Below are 23697 nucleotides of genomic sequence, written 5' to 3'. Positions count from 1 at the left end.
TAAAGAAAATTAAGTCATGTTCACAACCAAGAATGAGCAAAAATATGTTAGCTCTAGTTGTAATGCAAATATACCTCAAATGTAACTTTAAATGGACAACTTAGTTTATGTAATTTGCGCACAATGAAAAAGTGCAAGGTCACCTTAGATGATTTGTGTGTACTGTGTTCATATCAAAGCAGTAGTTGTAATTAAAATGGTCTTCCATTAGGAATTTAAATTAAGATACTTCAAACAGACTTATTCCTAGCAGATTTGAACCTAAATAGAGTAGCCTGTACCAATGTAATTGGATTTCAAGAAAAAAATAAAGTTCTTGCATTTCTATAACATCTTATATGACCTCAGGTCATCTGAAAGCATTTGACAACCAATTAAGTATTAAGTTAAAACAGTAGCTAGTCTTGTGATGGGAAAAAAAAGACATGGCTGTCAATATGAACAGTGCAAGGTCCCAAAAAGAGCAATGTTGCTTGGGGGATTTAAACTGGCAATGTCACTATTTCTTGTCTTATCCTTGAGATATTTTGTCTACCTGGGATGGAAGGAAGGCTTTTGGTTTAATGTCTCATCTGAAAGACAACATATGCTATTTGCATAGCTCTGGAATGTCAGTCTTGAATCTCTATAATGAAGTTTTCCAAGCAATTTCAAACTCAGTTGTGAGTGTGCTACCATGCTGCTAGCATTTACTGAGTCTTTGCAGTTTACTACTTATTTTTATCTTCAGCATTGTATTATCCCTTTTTGGTTAAGGGTTCTCATTGTTTAAATTTTTTTCAAATGCAAATAAAACCATATGCTTCAGACAACAACTTAAGTTTGTAGCAATAATGTAGCTAACAATATATACCGGCTAGACTATCTTGTTTTAGCACATATCAACTTATAGGATTCGAGGTGCAGTTTCAGTGGAGCTGTATATCTACATACAAGGCCTCCATTCATTTGTAACATTCAAACCTTCTATTCAAATTTGCCCAAGAATCTCAGCTATCTAGCTAAACCCTGGGCACTGATGAAATGTGTCTGCAAATATCCGGCAAGCATTATGCATGAAATCCAATTTTGAAGAGGCTCTCATACTGCTGTAGTTTCCTGTGCTCAGATGTCAGGTCAAGATCATCAAATGACAGTGTCACTGTAATCTAAAATTTCAACTGCAAATATGAATGTAACTGGTATTTGAAGCATTCATCCCATGAATCATAGAATTATAGTATCACGCGACACAGAAGGATACTACCTGGTCCATTCTTCTTCATCAGCCTTTTGACAGAGCTACCCAATTAGTTGTACTTCCAAAGCTTTTCTTCATTGCCGTACAATTTCTTCCCTCATCCAATTTCCTTTTGAAAGTCACTACAGATTCTGTTACCACTGCCCTTTCAGGAAGTGCATTCCAGATGTAAAAACAAATGCTGCATAAAACTAATTCTCCAGTTTCAACCCTTGATTTTCCTTTTCAATTATTTTAACACTGCTGTGACACTTAGTAACTGGCCCTCGAGCTAGTGGAATCAGGCTTTGCATTACGGAACAGGTCAATCAACCCAGCAAGCCGAGGCTGTTGTTTGTGCTTCATTATACACTATCTCACACTTATCTATCTTGAAGTCAAGTCAATTTGCTCAAATCTATTCTGTACATTTATTATTGTCTTCTAGTATTTTGTCACATCCTCCATCTGGAACAACCACACCGCAATTTCACACAAGTTACTCAAGCAAAATCCACAATAATGCCTTTTTAAAAATCTTAATGTATGCCTTTTCTTCATTCAAAATAGATTAATTTAAATGTTAAACACCAAATTTTAATGGTCCTCTGAATGGAAGTATTTGGATTTAAAATGTTTTAAATTTTGAACTTGAATTTAGGTTCGCTGACAAAAACCTACATTTACTGGTCAATAATGTTATTAATCACATTAATTAAATTGTTGGCATATTTACCCTGAAATTAAAATTGTAAGCATAATATTTAAGTGAAATAGCTGGACAGACATAAAGTGAATTATTTTTGTACAAGAATGAGTGGTAGAGCAGTGTTTGGAGGATACTGGGTGACTACAGAGAGATTTGGATAGATTAAGTGAGTGGGCAAAGGTCTGTCAGGTGGAGTATAATGTTGGTAAATGTGAGGTCATCCATTTTTGCTGGAATAACAGCAAAATGGACTATTATTTAAATGGTGAAAAATTGCAGCATACTGCTGTGCAGAGGGAATTGGGTATCCTTGTGCATGAATCATGAAAAGGTTGGTTTGCAACTGCAGTAGGTAATAAAGAAGGCAAATGGAATTTGTCCTTCATTGTTAAAGGGATAGAGTTTAACAAATAGGGAGGTCATACTATATAGGATGCTGGTAAGGCCGCACTAGAGTATTATGTACAGTTTTGGTCTCCTTATTTGAGAAAGGATTTACTGACACTGGAGGGAGTGCAGAGGAGGTTCACTAGCTTGATTTCAAAATTGAGAGGGTTGGCTTAGGAAGAGAGATTAAGTAGACTGGAATTATACTCAGGAGAAAGTGAGGACTACAGATGCTGGAGATCAGAGCTGAAAATGTGTTGCTGGAAAAGCACAGCAGGTCAGGCAGAAGAAGGGCTCATGCCCGAAACGTCGATTCTCCTGGAATTATACTCATTGTAATTTAGAAGAATGATGGTGGATCTTATTGAAACATATACAATTATGAAGGGAATAGATAAGATAGAAACAGTTAGGTTGTTTCCCCTGGCAGGTGAAACTAGAACAAGGGGGCAAAGCCTCAAGATAAGGGGGAGCAGATTTAGGACTGAGTTGAGGAGGAACTTCTTCACGCAAAGAATTGTGAATCTGTGGAATTCCCTTCTGGTGAAGTAGTGAGGCTATCTTGTTGAACATTTTTAAGGTAGAGATAGATAGTTTTTTGAACAGTAAAGGAATTAAGGGTTGTGGTGAGCTGGTGGGTAAGTGGAGCTGAGTCCATGATCTTACTGAATGGCAGAGCAGGCTAGATGGGAGAGATGGCCTACCCCTGCTCCTATTTCTTATGTTCTTATGAAAGAATATTTTATGGATTCTCAGAAAAATGATTTCAAAAATGTTGTCTTATGTCTTGCATCACTGTACCTTCAAGGGATATATTCATGATTTAGTCCCTGAATTGTAACACATGACCTACGAGTATTAAGCTCAGCATTTCCAGCTGACTTATCTCTGTTCTCTTGGAGCACGACAAGCTGAAAGAAGTATGCCAGAGAACATTTCAATGATTTAGTTCAAGCTAAGGCATGCTTTGTTATGTTTAGCTGCCAAGTACTCTGTTAATGTGTAATGTTTCAACCCTTAAAGACCATTGTTCAATAGTACAGTAATACAGTGGAAATCTGGATTATTGGAGATATTGCATTTTGGATGAGATGTAAACTAAGACTTGATCTTTCTATCCAGGCTGACCCATGGCATTCTAATCATCTTAACTAATCTGAGAAGTTGTGTTATGGGAAGGCAGAGGGCAGACAGCTACTTGGAGAGAGTGAGGACTGCAGATGCTGGAAAGTCAGAGTTGATAAAACATGAAGTTGGAAAAAGCACAGCAGTTCAACTAGCATCAGAAGAGCAAGAGAGTCAATGTTTCGGGCCCAAAACATTGATTCTCTTGCTCCTCTGATACTACTTGACCTGCTGTGTTTTCTCGAGCTCTACATTTTATCGACAGAGGATAGGCAGTTATGCTTGCAGTCCACAGGCAGATCGATGGGGGTAAAGGAACATACATAGTAGAAACAAAGTGTGAGATTTGTGAAGCATACTAACACAGTTTACTGCACGTTAAGTGTATAAATGAAAGTTGCTATTTTTGGTCTATCTGGTAATTTTGCTAAAATGTCTAAAATAAAATCAGCTGGACCTTCAGTTGCTAAAGGCAAAGGTTCCTGATGACAGGCTTTTGCTTGAAACGTCAATTTTCCTGCTCCTCGGATGCTGACTGGCCTGCTATGCTTTTCCAGCACCACTCTAGTCCAGACTCTGGTTTCCTCACTTTTGCCTTCAGTTGCCAAAATTTAGTGCTTAAATGGGACCCTGAAGCTGCTTGTTTGATGCTGCTAAACTGTTTGACTTTGCCTTAACCATACTTGGAATATCCATTTGCTTCTGAATTACTTCAGCTTCTATAAAGCTGTCTGTGACACCATTATGGTGCAGGATGCCAAACTTAACTTGAAAAGCAATCTTGCTCTTGGAATTTGGGCAGGGTCAAAGGCAGTCCAAACTTCCATTCTGCTACATTTCTGTGGCCATGATATCATCACAATGTTTGTTCCCTAAAATCTTCACATTAGGGACCTTTATAGAAATTTGTACACAGGATTACTGTGTGAGAAGCTTCTGTGCAATGCCTTTAAGGGATATTTTAGAAGCTTGCCTAATTTCTTCTAGAATTCACTTTGCACTTAATTTCCAGGCAATGGGGACAGTTCCAAAAGTCTCATAAGTTATCTAATACACTTCTTGTAATTGGTGATATTTGAACTTTTTGAAATATTTCAGATTGACATCAGTGGGGGGCGGGGGGGGGGGGGGGGTGTGCAAGTTGTTGGAGGGTATTCTGAGGGGCAGGATTTACAATTATTTGGAAAGGCAAAGACTGATCAAGGTTAGTTAACATGTCTTTGTGTGTGGGAAATCATGTCTCTCTAGCTTGATTGAGTTTTTTGAGGCAGTAACAAAGAGGATGAGACCAGAGTGGTGGACGTGAGCAATATGGACTTCAGTAAGGTGTTCAGCAAGGTTTCTCAAAGTAGACTGGTTGGGAAGATTAAATCTAATGGAATACAAGGAGAACTAACCATTTGGATGCAGAACTGACTCAAAAGTAGAAGACAGAGGGTGGTGAAGGGTTGTTTTTCAGACTGGAGGCCTGTGACCAGCAGTGTGCCACAAGGATCAGTTTTGTGTCCACTGCCTTTTTGGATGTGAACATAGGAGGTATGGTTAGTACGTTTATAGAAGACACCAAATTTGGAAATGCAGAGGACAACATAGAATGTTACCTCAGATTATAATGGGATCTTGATCAGATAGACCAATGGGCGAAGGCGTGGCAGATGGAGTTTAATTTAGATAAAAGTGACGTGCAGCATTTTTGAAAGACAAATCAGGGCAGGGTGTACACACTTAATGGTGAGGTCCCAAGGAGTGTTGCTGATCAAAGAGACCTTGGAGTGCAGGTTTAAGTTCCTTGTAAGTGGACTCGCAGGTAGACAGATACTAAAGAAGGCATTTGGTATGCTTTCTTTTATTGGTCAGTGCATTGAGTATTAGAATGGGGGGGGGGGGGGGGGGGAGTGGGGTCAGGTTGAGGTTATACAGGATATTGGTTCGGCCATTTTTGGAATACTGTATGCAATTATGGTCTCCCTGCTATAAGAAGGATGTTGTGAAACATGAAAGGGTTAGAAAAAGATTTACAAGGATGTTTCCAGTGTTGGAAGGTTTGAGCTATAGGGAGAGGCTGAATAGGGTTGGGTTATTTTCCCTGGAGCTTTGGAGGCTGAGGGGTGACCTTATAGAGGTTTATAAAATCATGAGGGGTATGGATAGGGTGAAAAGCCAAAGTCATTTCCCAGGGTGGGGGAATCCAAAACTAGAGGGCATAGGTTTAGCGCATGAGGGGAATGATTTAAGAAGTACCTTAAGTGGCAACTTTTTCATACAGAGGGTGGTGCATGTATGGAATGAGCTGCCAGAGGAAGTGGTGAAGGCTAGTACAATTACAACATTTGAAATGCATCTGGATGGGTATATGAATAGGAAGGGTTTAGAGGAATATGGACCAAGTGCTGGCAAATGGGACTGGATTAGTTTACGATATCTTGTCAGCACGGACAAGTTGGACTGAAGGGTCTGTTTCTGTGCTGTACAGTTCTATGACTGTATGACTTTATGAGATCTATAATATCTGAGATGTGACGTGACAACATAATATAAGTAAGATTTTCTCTTCTGCTCCTACTTCAACATTCTGAATGGATCATGGATCCACTGTACCCAGGTCCATTCCTTCATCACCCATAATACTTCCTCCCATTTCCACAGCACTTTCCCATGCAAGTTATAGCAGATACAATGCATGCAGTTTTACTGTCTCCTTTCCTATTGTCCAATGTCCCAAACACTACTTCCAGATGACTCAGCAATTTACTTGTACGTCCTCCTGCCTATTGTAGTTACTGCTCATAATGCAGTCTTCTCCAAAAGTGGGAAACCAAACCACGATCATGTCTGAAAGTGTAATCCTGAGTTTTAGGTCAACTGTGATTTATTTTTCGACACCATTTCCATTCTGATTTGCCTATCCTTGTATTTCCATTTGATACATTGACAAAAGTTAAAGGAACTTCATCTCATGGTTCACTTCGACATCTTACAGTCTTCCAACATTTAAGCTCAAGAATTTCATATGACAGTCTCTGTCCCTATTTTTTGTTTGGAAAGCAGCTTTTGACACTTTTCTCCTTATATTTCCTTGAGATCTTTCCTTTTTATCGTTATCTTACTATTATCTCTTTTTACATTCTGCCATCAATCTTTTTACATTTAATCCTGCCTTTCTTACCCTTGTCAACTGCTTTCCCTTTGCCATTTTCCCTCATCTTTTTCCCTGCTCTGAATTTGCTTAAAAGCTCAGTATTTCTAATGTTTTCAGTTTAGAGAAAGGTCAGCATCCTGAAACATCTTTTGTTTCTCTTTTTTTGAGTATTCCAGAATTTTCAACTTAGTTTAAAATTCCAATATCCAGGATTTTATTTTTGTATTATCACTTCAGTGTAAACCAACAAATATGGCATAATTCAGATGAGTTAACAGCTAATTATTTTTCACTTTAAGGATTGCAGTATTGAGAAAAAAAACATGCTTGTGTAGAAAATAGCTCAGGAACATGCCCGTCAGCTCACCATGTCTGTACCGACTAGGCTGCTATTTTAAACTGATCTCATCTGCCTGCACAGGCAACATCCTGGTAAACGTCTGCACCTCAATGTCCTTCCTGTAGTGTGGTGAGCAGAACTCCATACAGTACTCCAAATGTGGCCTGAGTAAAGTCTTATGCAGTTGCAATATGACTTGCCCCTTTTACTGAATACCCAAACAAATAAAGCAAATGAGCAGTATTCTTCCTTTCCCACCTTATCTACTTGTGTTGTCACTGTTAAGGAACTATAGACTTGGAACCCAAGATGCCTCTGTATATCAATATCCTAAAAATCTGACATTTATAGCATTCATTTCTCTCACATTTAACCTCCCAAAATGCATCACTTCACAATTGTCTTTCTGCCATTTCTCCACACTGCTATCTAGCCAAACTATAATCTGCTGCATCATTTGACATCCTTCCTCACTGTTCATTACTCTCTACCTTCTATGGTCAAACTAATTTTTATCCAACTTGCAAGTCAGCAATGATTCCATAAGATTTGATCTTTAGGATTAGGCTACCATGAGAAACCTTGCGAAATGTTTTAGTAAAATCCATGTGGACAACATCCACTGCCTCACTTTGTCCCTTGCTCAAAATACTTAATCAAGTTTGTGAGAGAAAAATTTCCTGCATAAAGCCATTCTGACTATCCCTATTAAATCCATTTTTCTCCAAATGCAAGTATATCCTGTCTCTGAGAATGTTCTACAATAATTTCCCTACCACTGATATAAGGCTCTCTGGCCTTTACGTTCTTCGATTATCCCTGTTGCCCATCTTGAATAAAGGAACAACATTGACTATTCTCCAGTCTTCTGAGACCTCACCTGTGGCTAAAGAAGATACAAAGACCTCTGTCAAGACCCAGCTATCTCTTCCCTTGCGTCCTTCAATGTCCTAAGAAAGATCCCATCAGGCCATTGGACTTATGAACCTTAATGTTTTTGAAGGTACTCAACACCTCCTCCGTCTTAATGTTGATGTGCCTTAGAGTATCAAAAAAGCTCTTCTGTATAACGTTTCAGCATCTATGTCTTTCTCCTTGGTGAATACTGTTGCAAAGTATTCATTAACAACCTCACCCACTTTCTCTAGCTCCATCCACAAATTTTCCCCTTTGTCCTTGAGCGAACTTACCTTTTCCCGAGTTACTCCCTGCTCCAAATATATGTATAAATTGGATTGGAATTCTCCAGACATTCTAGCCCATCTTTGTTTATTTGTTTCCAAAATTCTGGGTGTGGACTTTTTTTTTCTGAAAATGCTAATTCATTCACAGTATAATTATGTTAGTCTCAATGTAACTTTTGTTCTTCTGCAGAAATCATACACTGAGAGATTAAAGAACTACTTATGTATCCTTTGGAAAATTTTCATTTACCTTTATGTCTCGCATGCCCACAAAGAGCCTTGGCGGTTTCCAGGTCTTCTCTTTTGTGACCGTATTAATGTAGAATTTGCGATCTGTACTTTCATCCAAGTGAACCTCCCAAATGTCCATCAGCTGGATGGGAGGTCGATTGGGATTTGGAGGCTCCAGTCTCACTTATTTTATATCTTCCCTTAGAAATAAAATTTGCCTTTTGGCTTGGCAGTAGGCTTCAGCTGACCTAAAGTAAAACAAATGTGCAATATCTTTTAGTTGAGTTGAATAAATACACACGAGCCAAAATTTATAGTTTCCTTCTGGCTCACCAATGTCAATGAACTCAATCACTTCAAATTATTTGTCAGGCAAAGAATTTGATGTATTTCAGTTGCATAAATGAATTAAATTACTTCAGACTCAAACTTTGACTTAGTACGTTACAAAGCAATTGTTTTTATAAAAATTTCCATAGCACAATATGAATGATATATATTGATTATCTTCAAGATAAAAATGATCAAGCTATTTATTATTAACAGCATTTATTTCCTTTCATAATTTGCCCCAGTTTTTACCCCTTCTCGCCTGATGCTGTTAACAATTTCAGGGCATCCATTTTCTTAATGTGACCTGTTCTCTGTACTTTTTCAACATGCAACACAAATGTCAGCAAATACTCAATTGCCTTGTCTGATATGTCATGGAACAACATAAAGTCACAGAATATTGCCATGACCCTCTGAAATTGCAGATATTAGACACACTTTGCAAACTGTTCAGTAGCATATGTGTTTTATATATATTTTAATATAATTTATATTTAAGGTTGGATTTTTGAATACTGAATTCAGAACATATGGCTTTTGTTGTGTGTCTGAATTGTTAATTGATTAATCTGTAAGCATTTCTGCTGCATTGCTGAGTTATTTTAAAACAGTTAAGAAGAGAAATTATCTCCAGGGCTAATTAACTGTCATTTATATTAGGATACTTTATAATGAACAAAGTCAACAATTGTTAAAAATAAAAAAAAGGTTTTGGTTTGGGAATTCTGCAGAAGCTTGGGGTGGGTGCAGATAGATGCGTAAAAAAGTTGCTCCTCAGAAGGAGAGAAGATATTAAGATTTGTTAACAAACATTACCTCAGAATATTGAGTTTAATAATAATTTCAGACGAGGTGATTTTGCATACAACCACATTGATGTCATTTAAAGTGAAAAATGTTTAAGTTCAGGTGTATGAAAGCTCCAGGAAGGGGCTATCAGATTTTCCACACTGGGAGTGGAAGTCACAGCTATATTAAACCTATAGATGGATTAGAGAAGGCATTTTTTTTCTGATGTGAGTATTGTACCAGACTGCTTTTGGGTACTGTACATGGCTGTTTGGGGGATCTTTAAAGGAGTGCTTTGCAATAACTGAGATAATGTGTTATCATGTGTTTCAAAATCTTTAAGTTTTTGTTGTAATAAATAGTCTGGTTTATTCTATTTTTACTTTCACCTCTTTTGTTTAATAAACTTCTTTTTTATTGATAAAATCAAAAGATATTGTGTAGTTATGATTGAGTGAAGGATCACCTTGTTAAAAACAGAACAATACAAGTATCAATCTTGATTTCAGTCTGGGATCTGACTTATCCAGTAATAATTGGTTGTATAGAATTTCAGTTTTGTTGAAGAACAGGGACATGTAATTGAAGCTTTTAGTCTTGTACTCCTCAGGATGGACACAAGAATGCCACATTTAAAACTGAATAATAACTTATCATTCATAAGAAAGGGTTGCCAATTGGTTAATTGGTCATAACCTTACTACTCAGAATACATAAGAAGCCTTTAACCTGGCACTATTGTTTGATCCTGTTAGGGACCAGGCAAGACTCCCTCAAACTATTTCAAGAAAGTAGCCTGGACCCTAACTTTTTCTTATTTAAATGTAAATGTCAGTGCTGCATGCCAGATGCAATTCGATTGGTCAAAATACGTGATGTTAAGCAAAACACAATTTCTTCAAACACTGGTTAAAACACAACAAAAGACAGAAGGACTTGGAATACCTTAACTCTATTGGAAAACTTAACAGAGTAATAGATACAGTAACTATGATTAATTAACTGTTCCAATATTGTAACACCCCATGAACAGAGCCTTGGCAATAAGCAAATCCAGAAAATAGATTTTGTCTCACATGCAATCCAGCAGCCTAGAAAGAGAACCCCCAGCTTTTGGCTGTAACCAAGATAGAGAAAAATTGCTTCCACTACCTCAAGACCCCAACAGCAATTGCTGAACGCTAAAGCTAAAATCCCTGGTTCAGTGGATGGGAGTTTAACCACACCCATACAGGCTACTTCTGTTGTTCCAGCTTTCAAACAAAAAACACCAAGAGCTTCACAAGTTGTTTATCTTCTCATAGACTGCTAAGCATCTGAACCCCAGTCTCTCTCAAAAAGAAACTATAACAAAACACGCCTCTTAATGCAACTGCTTCATCATAATGCAAACAAGGCACAATGGACAATTACCTTGGAAAGGTAAGGCATCTCAAAGAATTGGAGCAACAGGGGAACTAGCTGTTTTATCCTGCCACTATGCAGTGGAAATGAACTAACAGGTTGTTTCACTCAAGTGAAAAAGATGCTCAGTTTGCCACACAAGTGAGTATAGTATTATATTAAATTTAGTGACAGTGTGATCACTGACAAAGAAACAATGCCCCAACAACTAGTGAAAGCATATGGAACAATACACTCCAGTTGTTCACAATAGGCAAACTATTGATCCCACTCAACCACCCCAAATACATGAAAACTGTGGCTGAGCTTTCCCCATGCATGGCATTCACAGTCGGATTGATTGCCACTCCACTTCTTTTTTTTTACTCTTCAACAGAGCTCTAAATTTCTAGTTGGGAGTGCAGATCATAGTTCCTTCTGAAGTATGGAGCATTTGTGAAATCAGCACAGTTGCCCCATAGTGCAGGATAACCAGTGAAAGTCAAAACATGGTCTTCTTTTGCAATAGAGACAAAAGAACTGCAGATGCTGGAATCCAAAGTAGACAGACAGAAGGCTGGAAGAACACAACAAGCCAGCCAGCATCAAGTCTTCATTTTGGGTGTAACCCTTCTTCAGTCCTGCCTTTCTACTTTGGATTCCAGTATCTGCAGATTTTTTGTCTCTAACCAAGTTTGTTCCCCTGCAAAGTCTCTTCAGAGGATGCCCATTTTGAAGAAGTTCTCTGCCTGTCCTGAAGAAGAGTTACACCCAAAACATTGACTTCTCCACCTCCTGATGCTGTGTTCTTCCACCTCCTGCCTGTCTTCTTTTGCAATAGTCAGCTACTATGTTGTGAGTTTAAAGATTGGGCAGCGCAGCAAGACACTTTCACAGCTGCTGTGAAAAGGTAAAAATGTCATGCAAGTGTGGAGTTCATACAGTAATTGGTTAATGAGTTAGGATGCCAGATGTGTATACAGCATACCTAACTTGTAAAACTTTTCAAGGCACTTAACAATCATGCTTGATATTTTTATGACACTAAATAAGAAACATGTCAAGGAAGGAACGCCAATAACAGGCATAGAGAAAAGAAAGAGAAATGTAGATGTTCTGACCATAGAAAGCAAAGGCATTGTGAAGAATAGCATTCAGATGAGGGAACAGCATATAGGGATTTGCAATGAATTCAAAGGGGCAGCAGCATGGTGACAGAAGGAGTATCTGTTGATGGTGTACTGGAAGGAGTGAATGGTGAAAAGTACAAAATTGGAAGAGCAGAAGGCATGACCTGGGATAGAAAATTGCAGGCACACTAGACAATTGCTGTGTGGCAGCATCACAGTGCCCAGCCACATACATAATTTTGACAGCATAGTTTGTGACTACCTGTGCATTCATTAAGAAGACTGCCTTCCTGTTCAGAAAAACTACTAGCTTATATGCACCATTGCAACTGTTGCAGTCTGAATAACCTTGTGGTGCAAACAATGCAGAGCTGTTGTACCAGTAAATATCTGGTCATCTCTCACTTTGTTCTCCATGTCCAGCAGCAACAGGAGCAAGCTCTCAATGGAAGCAACTAGAAATTGAGAGTTTTTCACTTGCTCAAGCAGACTTTGCTGTTTGTCTTTGAAATGTCTCAGGGATAGGAGAAAAAATTGTTTCAAATTTCCAGCTCGGCAATGACTCTTGCTCATTTAGTACTGAGTTACAGAATGGCATAGCACAGAAAGCAGCTAGTCAGCCTGTACTGGCAGCAAATTCAGGAAGTGCTTTCTTAAATTACCCAGATTTAGTACCAGTGCTACCCAACAAGTGCCTCACTGGGTAGGTGCCCTGAATTTCCCTCTTAAATTACAGCAAGTTCCTACTTGCCTAACTGAATTGCTATTTAAATACTGTTACCGCAACATACAGAAACATACTGCTGACAAGTCAGCAGCCAGACCAAGTTTATGCAACAACAGCATCACTGAGAGCCAGCTTGCACTATTTAAAGTCAAGCTACACCGCTTAAAAGGGAAAGGTATTTTGGCTGCAACAGCCTTAGAAATGGTTACAGAGAAACAAAAAAGCAACAGGAAAAATTAACAATGAATTATGGCACAGCCGGGTAAGGGACCCAAGAAGCCTTCCAGACAAAACCAATGTTTGATGACCTCGCACAAATGCAAGGGGCCAGTGAGTTCATCTTGCAATATCAAATCCCTTCAACTGCTCCAGTAGCCTCACAGACTGCTCAATTCTGACAGCCTTAACCCTTTCCCCCAGCGCTTTTAAAATCATACACAACCCGTCGCAAACAATCAGAGCTTCACCTCATCCTCACAGGTTTAACACAACTGCAAGCTACATGCCAACACCTCACACACTATTCAATTAAGTTAGCTCCATCACCTAACAATTCTCACTGACACAGTTCCCTCTCTCTTACAGGATAAGATAGAAAATAACCAGTGATTGCAACATCTGAACAGTGTGACTGCTATGACTGCAAGTTATTAATCCTTGAAGGAGATAATTGTTCCCATTACTGGAATAACCATGACTGACATAATTATCATTGGTTGAGTTTGAAATGATTTTAGATTATGGCATATGTAAATCTAAGCCTCCTTGTCTCAACCTACGTGTCCCTCATGATACAATCTCTTTGGATTTAGAAACTGCAGATAGTGTAAGAATGCATTTCTTGCTTTCCCCACATCTTCCCTTATTACAGCTTACCTTCGCACGTCTGTCCTTTCAGCTCCACACGAGCTTTTAAAAATATAGGGAGGGGTGAATCAGAAAGTGCTGCTACAAGAAGATAGTGATGAATGAAAAACAATATCAAAACCTCTAACGTATGCAACCCTAATCTCAAATTGTGGTAAGGGAAGATGTAGTAAAGCAAAAAATGCATTCTTACACCATCTCCAGTTTCTGATTATTCCAGCAATGGGAACCAGTATCTCCTCCACAGGATTAATAACTTGTAGTCACGCTAATCTCACTGGTTGGATGCTGCTGTCTACAGAACTTCAGAAGATGGCTTAGAGGTGGATATGCACGTGGTAGTATGCTGAAATATTTGACCTGAGAGGCCTACAAACTGGATAGGGCGAGTGGTGCAACACAAGTGTCAGATCATCAAAGACAGAGTTCTCACATGGGAACTGCTGCCGTGGACTTAGATTCCATGCCCTACTGAAAGAGGCTGTAAGGGCTAGTCAACGTTAGTAGGTCTGACACAAAATCCTCCATAAATATCAAAGAACATGAAGATGTGGGGCATGGGATTTGCACCACACTTTATGTAGAACTTGGAGACTATACTTCTCAGTATGAAAGTTGTGACCACCTCCATGTACAGAGGAACCTCGATTGTCTGGCATTCAATTATCAGAACATCAGATTGTCCGGCAACATCACAAGGTCCCGATACTTGGCTAAACTATGTTATCCGGCATTCGATTACCCGGACGAAATACTCCCTGCCCATACCCTTCGGATAATTGAGGTTCCTCTGGACACACTTGGAAACCCATCCTTAATGCAGGGTCCAATGACCAATGTCGCACATACCATTGCAATTCAAGAAGAACACACTTAACATCTATGTGCTGGAGTAAAAGCTCATACTAAAGTCATCCAAGGTCTGCTGATCTTACTGGACCCTGTCAAAAGAATTTGCAGGGTAGTGAGCAGCCTTTCTAAATATTTCTCAGAAATTCCTTACAAAAGAGACATTTTGTCAAAACCTTTTATCTTGCACTCATCAAGGCATATCACAAGACATCACCAGAATGAAGGGAAAAACAACATCTGGACTATATGGCAGAGGTGTGCTGTTTAATTGACAAGTGGAGTTTGATTGGTGAATGCATTGCCATGAAGAATTCAGCAGTTAATGATGATTGACAATTAAACATTAAAGCTTTATTTAAATGTGAAGCAAGACTGGTTGGGGTGGTAATGTCCAAATAAATGAGCCAGAATTTGGCTGGCACATATTTTGTTGAATTGAAAGGGTTTAACACTGCTGCCTCACTGCACCAGGGACACAGGTTTGACTCCAGTCTTGGGCGACTGTCTGTGTGGAGTTTGCACATTCTCCCCGTGTCTGTGTGGGTTTCCTCCGGATGGTCCAGTTTTCTCCCACATTCTAAAGATGTGCAGTTAAGTTGAATTGTCCATGCTAAATTACCCATGGTGTCCAAGGATTTGTAGGTTAGGTGTATTAGTTAGGGAATGGGTCTCTTTCTTTGGGCAGTCAGTGTGGACTTTTTGGGCCAATTGGCCTGTTTCCACATGTAGGGATTCTATAATTCTATGAAACAAGTTTGTGTACACGTTCTTTCTGTCCGCAAAGAACAAAAACAGAGATTCCAGTGTGCAAGGGTCCAAGACCAACTGAGAAACCTAAATGTGTTGTTCCAGCAGCAGAAATTGTGGGAGCGTTGACAGGAGGCTGTCGGGAAGGTGAAGTAAAATGTTCAAAAATTTACCTCTGGCATCAGGGCCTGCCATTGGTGTTCCAACAGCAGGAAGTGCAGCAGCCTCAAGCAGAAGGCACTCAGAGAGGTCATGAGATGACATATTTGTTTTAACTGAAACACTACTTGGCTAGTGTCTCCCACCCATCCTCCTCCTCTAACAAAAACAAAAGTTCTGTGCATTAGTTGGTAAGGTGGTAAGTGTTTCCTTTCGTGTTTCATTTTCTCAACAGTTTATTTGGGAATTTAAAATAGTGAGAATGAAGGTTAGGGCAGGTAAATGTTCCTCCTGCAGTATGGAAGATAACCATCATCTCTGGTGTCCCTGCTGCCTGCTGACTTCATTTGTGGGAAGTGCACCCAACTCCAGCTCCTTGGGAACCATATTAAGGAATTGGAGCTAAAGCTGGGTGGACTTTGGATCATTCAGGAGGCAGAGGAGGTTATTGAGAGGAATTACAGGGAGGTAGTTATTCCACAGCCACGTGAAGAAAGTAGATGGGTTACCATCAGGGGTAGGAAAGGGAACCTGCAGGCAGTGCAGAATCTCCTGTGGTGGTTCCCCTCAACAACGTACGCCATTTTGGATACTGTTGGGGGGCTGGGGGAAGCGTACTTACCAGGGGTAAGCATTGGGGTACAGGTTTCTGGTGCAGAGTCTGTCCTTGCTGCTCAGAGGGGAAGGGGGAAGAGGAGCAGAGCATTAGTCATTGGGGACTCCGTAGTTAGGGAGACAGGAGGTTTTGCGGGAACAGTGAGACTCATGAATAATTTGTTACTTCCTAGATGCCAGGCTTCGTGATGCCTCTGATTGTGTTTTGGGGATCCTTGAGAGTGAGGGGGAGCAGCCCCAAGTCATGGTTTACATAGGCACCAATAAAGTAGGAAAGAAGAAAGGTGTGGATCTAAGGCACAAATTCAGGGAGCTAGGTTGGAAGTTTAGAGCTAGAACAAACAAAGTTGTCATCTCTGGTTTGCTGCCCATGCCACGTGCTAGTGAAGCGAGGAACAGGGAGTGAGCAGAGCTGAATACGTGATGGCAGGGATGGTGCAGGAGGGAGGGTTTTGGATTCTTGGAGAATTGGAGCTCTTTCTGGGGAAGGTGGGGCCTCTACAAACAGGATGGTCTTCACCTGAACCAAAGGGGAACCAATATCCTGAGGTGGCGGGGGGGGGGGGGGGGTGGGTGGGATTTGCCAATGCAATGCTCTACGGGAGTGGGGGGGGGGGGGGGGGGGGGGTAAATGAGTTAATTAAACTAATGCAGCAGAGGGATGGGAACCTGAATTATAGTTCCAGTGTACATGAGGTTGAGGGTAGTGAGGTCAGGGATAGGTTTACAAGTTTTACAAGAGGGCACCGGCAGCCAGGATATTGGTTTGAAATGTGTGTACTTCAATGCCAGGAGCATCTGGAATGAGGTAGGTGAACATGCAGCATGAGTTGGTACCTTGGATTTCGATGTTGTGGCTATTTGAGAGATGTGGCTAGAGGAGGGACAGGAACAGCTGTTGCAGATTTCAGGATTTAGATATTTCAGCAAGAACAGAGAAGATGGTAGAATAGGTGGGGTGTGTGGCATTGTTAATCAAGAGTTGTATTACAGCAGCTGAGATAACATTTGAGGACTCATCCACTGAGGTAGTTTGGACTGAGGTTAGAAACAGGAGAAGAGAGTTCACCCTGTTGGGAGTTTTCTATCAGCCTCCAAGTTGTTCAAGGGATATAGAGGAAAGGAAAGCAAAGATGATTCTCGATAGGAGCGAGAGTAACAGGATAGTTGTTATGGGGGACTTTAACTTCCCCCAATATTGACTGGGAATATTATATTTCAGTTTTTGTTCAATGTGTTCAGGGGGTTTTCTGACACAGTATGTAGACAGGCCAACAAGGGACAATGCCATATTGGATTTGGTACTGGGGAATGAACCCGGCCAGGTATTAGATTTGGAGGTAGGTGAGCACTTTGGCGATAGTGACCATAATTCGGTTACGTCTACAATAGCAATGAGCAGGGATAGATGTATACTGCAGGAAAGAGGTATAACTGGGGGAAAGGCAATTATGATGAAATTAAGCAAGATTTAAGATGCATAAGATGGGGAAGGAAACTGCAGGGATGGACACACTTTAAATGTGGAGCTTATTCAATGAACAGCTATTGCGGGTCCTTAATAAGTATATACCTATCAGGCAGGGAGGTAGCTGTCAAGAAAGGGAGCCATGGTTTACTAAAGAAGTTGAAGCTCTTGTCAAGATGAAGAAAGCTTATGTGAGGATGAGGCATGAAGGCTCAGTTGGCAGGCTGGGGAGTTATAAGTTAACCAGAAAAGATCGAAAGAATGCGCTAGGAAGAGCAAGAAGGGGACATGAGAGTTGTTTGTGAATGGGATCAATGAAAACCCTAAGGTCTTCTATAGATATATCAGGAATAAAAAAATGATTCAATTAAGATTAGGGTCAATGAAAGATAGTTGTGGAAAGTTGTGTGTGGAATCTGAGGACATGGGGGAATGCTGTCAGTATTCACATTGGAAAAGGGCAATGTTAGTGAGAATATGGAGATACAAACCAATAATATTAGCTGGGAGGTTTTAGCAATTAAAGAGATAAGACTCCTGGGCTGGATGGGATTTATCCGCGATTATCTGAGAAGCCAGGGAGGAGATTGCAGAGCCCTTTGTCTTTGATCCTTATGTCATCATTGTCAACAGGAGTAGTGCCAAAAGACTGGAGGATAGCAAATGCTTAAGAAGGGGAGTTGGGACAACCCTGGTTACTGTAGGCCAGTGAGCCTTCCTTCAGTTGTGGGTAAGGTCATAGAGTCATAGAGATGTACAGCATGGAAACAGACCCTTCGGTGCAACCCGTCTATAGCGACCAGATATCCCAACCCAATCTAGTTCCACCTGCCAGCACAGGGCCCATATGCCTCCAAACCCTTCCTATTCATATACCCATCCAAATGTACCAGCCTCCACTACTTCCTCTGGCAGCTCATTCCATACACGTACCACCCTCTGCTTGAAAAAGTTGCCCCTTAGGTCTCTTTTATATCTTTCCCCTCTCACCCTAAATCTATGCCCTCTAGTTCTGGACTCCCCGACCCCAGGGAAAAGACTTTTTCTATTTGCCCTATCCATGCCCCTCATGATTTTGTAAACCTCTATAAGGTCACCCCTCAGCCTCCGATGCTCCAGGGAAAACAACCCCAGCCTGTTCAGCCTCTCCCTATAGCTCAAATCCTCCAACCTTGGCAACATCATTGTAAATCTTTTCTGAACCCTTTCAAGTTTAACATCTCTCTGATAGGAAAAGACCAGAATTGCATGCAATATTCCAACTGTGGCCTAACCAATGTCCTATACACCCGCAAAATGACTTCCCTACTCCTGTACTCAATACTCTGACCAATAAAAGAAAACATACCAAATGCCTTCTTCACTATCTTATCTACCTGTGACTCCACTTTCAAGGTCTCTTTGTTCAGCAACACTCCCTAGGACCTTACCATCAAGTGTATAAGTCCTGCTAAGATTTGCTTTCCCAAAATGCAGCACCTCGCATTTATCTGAATTAAACTGTATCTGCCACTTCTCAGCCCATTGGCTCATCTGGTCAAGATCCTGTTGTAATTTGAGGTAACCTTCTTCATTGTCCACTACACCTCCAATTTTGGAGTCATCTGTGAACTTACTAATTGTACCTCTTATCTTCGCATCCAAATCATTTATGTAAATGACAAAAAGTAGAGGACCCAGCACTGATAGTTGTGGCACTCAACTGGTCACAGGCCTCCAATCTGAAAAACAACCCTCCACCACCACCCTCTGTCTTCTACCTTTGAGCTAGTTCTGTATTGAAATGGATTGTTCTCCCTGTATTCTGTGAGATCTAACCTTGCTAATCAGTCTCCCATGGGACCTTGTTGAACGCCTTACTGAAGTCCATATATATCAATCTGCTGCTCTGCCCTCATCAATCCTCTTTGTTACTTCTTCAAAAAATGCAATCAAGTTTTTGAGACATGATTTCCCATGCACAAAGTCATGTTGACTATCCTTAATCAGTCCTTGCCTTTCCCAAACTCCATCTGCCACTTCTCAGCCCATTGGCTCATCTGGTCAAGATCCTGTTGTAATTTGAGGTAACCTTCTTCATTGTCCACTACACCTCCAAGTTTGGAGTCATCTGTGAACTTACTAATTGTACCTCTTATCTTTGCATCCAAATCATTTATGTAAATGACAAAAAGTAGAGGACTTTACATGTACATCCTGTCCCTCAGGATCCCCTCCAACAACTTGCCTACCATTGACGTCGGGCTCACTGGTCTGTAGTTCCCTGGTTTTTCCTTACCACCCTTCTTAAACAGTGGCACTAAGTTAGCCAACCTCCAGTCTTCTGGCACCTCACCTGTGACTATCAATGATACATATATCTCAGCAAGAGGCCCAGCAAGCACTTCTCCAGCTTCCCACAGAGTTCTCGGGTACACCTGATCAGGTCCTGGGGATTTATCCACCTTTATGCGTTTCAACACATCCAGCACTTCTTCCTCTGTAATATGGACATTTTGTAAGATGTCACCATCTATTTTCCTACAGTCTATATCTTCCATATCTTTTTCCACAGTAAATACTGATGCAAAATACTCATTTAGTATCTCCCCCATATTCTGTGGCTCCACACAAGGGCTACCTTGCTGATCTTTGAGGGGCTCTATTCTCTCCCTAATTACCCTTTTGTCCTTAATGTATTTGTAAAAACTCTGAAAAAGGATGTATAATCATATGGAAAGGAATAATTTGATTCGGGATATTCAACAGGGTTTTGTGAGGGTAGGTCGTGTCTCACTAACGTTATTTAGTTCTTTAAGAAGGTGACAAAATGAGTGGATGAAAGTGAAGCGGTTGATGTGGTGTAAATGGACTTCAGTAAGGTGTATAATAAGGCTCCACGTGGTAGGCTATTGCATAAAATACTGAGTTTCAAGTTTGAAGGTGATTTAGCAGTTTGGATCAGAAATTGGCTAGCTGAAAGAAGACAGAGGATGGTTGTTGATGGGAAATGTTCATCCTGGAGCTCAGTTACCAGTTGTGTGCTGCAAGGATCTGTTTTGGGGCCTCTACCATTTGTCAAGTTTACAAATGATGTGGATGTGTGCATAGAAGGACGGGTTAGTAAATTTGTGGATGACACTAAGGTAGGCAGAGTTGTGGATTGTGCCGAAGGATGTTGTGGGTAATAAAGAGACATAGATAAGATGCAGAGCTGGGCTGAAAAGTGGCAAATTAAGTTTAATGTGGAAAAGTGTGAGGTAATTCACTTCGGAAGAAGTAACAGGAATGCAGAGTACTGGGCTAAAATTCTTGGCATTGTAGATGAAGAGAGAGAAAGCGATGTCCATGTGCAAAAATCCATGGAAGTTGCCACCCAGGTTGATAGGGTTGTTAAGAAGGCATATGGTGTGTTGGCTTCTATTGTTGGGGGTTTGAATTTTGAAGGCATGAGGCCATGCTTTAGCTGTACTAGACAATGTTAAAGCCGCACATTGCATGCATTTCTGATCACCGCATTATAGGAAGGATGTGGAAGCTTTGGAAAGGGTTCAGAGGAGATTTACTAGGATGTTGCCTGGTATAGAAAGAAGGTCTTACAAAGAAAACCTGAGGGAACTGAGGCGGTCTTTGTTGGAGAGAAGAAGGTTGAGAGGTAACTTAATTGAGATGTATAAGATAATCAGAGGGTTAGATAGGGTGGACATACACAGCCTTTTTCCTCAGACAGTGAAGGCTAACATGAGGGGACATGGCATTAAATTGAGGGGTGATGGATTAGGACAGATATCAGGAGTAGTTTCTTCACTCAGAGAGTAGTAGGGGCGTGGAGCAACCTACCTGCAATAATAGTAGACTTGCCGACATTAACGGTATTTAAGTGGGCCTCGGACATAATATGGATAATAATGGAATGGTGTATAGGTTACATAGGCATCAGATTATTTTCACAGGTTGGCACAACATTGAGGGCCTAAGGGTGTGTACTGCGCTGTAACATTCTATGTTCTATGTTCTAAATTTGTTTTTTGCATAATTCTTTGCACATTCAGGATCGTGTGAGAAATGGTGTCTAATTGTGGAATTGTGTGCTCTATTCTTTAGAACATGAAAGAACCTGTGTACGCTCTGTATCAGTTCCAGTAAAGCAGAATAGGGGACAGCCATTCTCTAGCTCTGGTTACTCTCATTGCCACTGGTGATGCTATCTTCTCTTTCATTGAAAATTGATGGTGGGGCTGCAGAACGTGGCAAAATCCAGTGAGTACCTTTCTCACAAAGCGATATGTCAGATACAATGTTCACCCCAGACATTCTGGCAGAAGAACCATTCTCTCAGCCAACAGACTATACATAGTTTTTCTCTAACTTTTACTTTTTCCTCTTTCAGCAGCTTATCCGACATTGTGTGTTGACCCAAGTCATTTCTCACCCACCACCCGCCCCCCCCCCCATACAAAAACCACCCCAACCCCCACCTCCAGACCGAGGCAAATGCAAATTACAGCCACTATGTCTATGAAAATGTTGCTTACTCAGAGTTCCTGAAGTCAGAACAATATCTGTCAGCAGTTGTCTTAATCACTTCCTGTAGAGTTCAGCAATTGTACATAGCTCTGGAAAACACCAACCAGTTCTATAATTGTCATGGATAGAAATCAACCAACAACTCAACTGAATGGAGTTGAGGATCCTTTTATATAGCATTCTCCATCCATAATCAGGACTGCCCTAGCAGACCCAGTATTTCAGTCATGCTATAGGGCTTTTGTGGCACATTGGTAGATCCCCTACCTCTGAGCCAGAAGGCCCATGTTCAAGTCTCGCTTGTTCCAGAGTGTCATAATATGTCTGAACAGGTTGACAAAAAAGCACTTTTGGGTATAATTACGCTGCAGAACATCTCTCCAGCTGTGCGAAGTTCAGTGCTGAGTTTCAAAACAGCAGTAGTGCTATTAAACCTGGAATACATTCCTGACAGATGTCAGAATCTACCTGTGCGAACACTCTCATCAAAATGGCAACTAGCATCCTTACCACTCTATGCACCAGCGACAACTAATATTGCTTTGGAATATTGTACTGAAACCCAGGTATTTCAGGACTAAGTTTTACTATAATTTTTGCTTCACTGCTTTTTTTTCTAAATGTGAGTAAGTGCAAAGCAAAGCTGATCAACAAATTATCCTTCATTCTGGATATAAATGGGTCATTTTTTGAGCTTGTGAGATTGAGTTCCTAATACCATGTCCAGGTTATAGACCTGTGCCTCAACAAAAATATAACATTGTTGACAGTTCAAGGCTTCAGTCATGTATGTGAAATTGTTAGCTTTGCTTGTGATTTTCATTCTTTTAACCAATTTTAAACAAAATCAGGGGTCACACTTTGTTGGCACAATTTTCTTTGAGTTAATTTGGCTACACTTGATGCAACACAATTGATATAAACCGTGTAAATCATCTGTTTATCACATATTTGCTACTTGAAAATCTTTTGTCCTTTTTTTTGTCTTTATTTTTAAACTTAATTTCTGTCATCAAACTTATAAGCATTGCTTATTTAAACTTTTGGTGCACATAAAATAAATTTCCAAGGAGCCAGTGCTGTTTTTGCAACTGCTTTTCAGATTCAGTGCATAAGCAACTAAGAAATGCAGAAGGATGAGGCCATTTGGACCATCGAGTCCATGCCAGGTCTTTCTGGAGCAAACCAATCCGTTGCACTCCCCTGTTTAATCCTCATATTGCTGCAGGTTACTTTCATTTCTAATTTCATCCAATTTCCTTTTGAAATCTTCAATTATTTTTGCTTCCATCAATTTCATGGATAACAGGAACCCAGTCATTTGATTTGATTTGCTTCAACTTATTGTTGTCACATGTACCTAGGGCTAGTGAAAGTTTTGTTTTGTGTGCAGAACAGGCAGATCATATCATGCAAAGTGCGTTAGGGAAATAGAACAGAATGTTTCAGGAATCCTGCTGAGGGGCTTATGCCCGAAATGTTGATCCTCCTGCTCCTTGGATGCTGCCTGACCTGCTGTGCTTTTCCAGCACCACACTCTCGACTCAATGTTTGAATGACAAGATGAGCATTTCCAATATGTCAGAATCTATATGCATACATTAACATCTCATTATTGATTTTCAATTTATTTGCAGTTTACTATTTCCTCCAAAGAGCAGCGAGAGCAGGTATATGGCAACTATTCCTGACATGAAAGTTAGAGTGGTTCCAATTCACCCCCTCTCCTTCAGCCCTCAATGCCGATACCATTGCAATTTGTGATGGATTACACTGTTTCATCTTGT

At 40.4% G+C, this 23697-nt stretch overlaps 1 protein-coding gene across 2 annotated transcripts in view; it reads right to left on the bottom strand.

Annotated features, from left to right (window-relative positions):
• The window catches only part of arhgap15 (Rho GTPase activating protein 15), a 753427-nt gene that overhangs the window by 695367 nt on the left and 34363 nt on the right, over positions 1-23697 (bottom strand). For both annotated transcript variants that reach the window (XM_072579728.1, XM_072579729.1), the window contains exon 2: positions 8354-8582. In XM_072579728.1, the coding sequence (XP_072435829.1) occupies positions 8354-8473 (120 nt within the window). In that variant the 5' untranslated portion in view covers positions 8474-8582. The remainder of the gene's footprint in view (positions 1-8353; positions 8583-23697) is intronic.

The sequence above is a fragment of the Chiloscyllium punctatum genome, chromosome 10 (assembly GCF_047496795.1).
Source record: "Chiloscyllium punctatum isolate Juve2018m chromosome 10, sChiPun1.3, whole genome shotgun sequence".
Classification (NCBI taxonomy): domain Eukaryota; kingdom Metazoa; phylum Chordata; class Chondrichthyes; order Orectolobiformes; family Hemiscylliidae; genus Chiloscyllium; species Chiloscyllium punctatum.
This window is presented reverse-complemented; position numbering and strand designations above follow the sequence as displayed.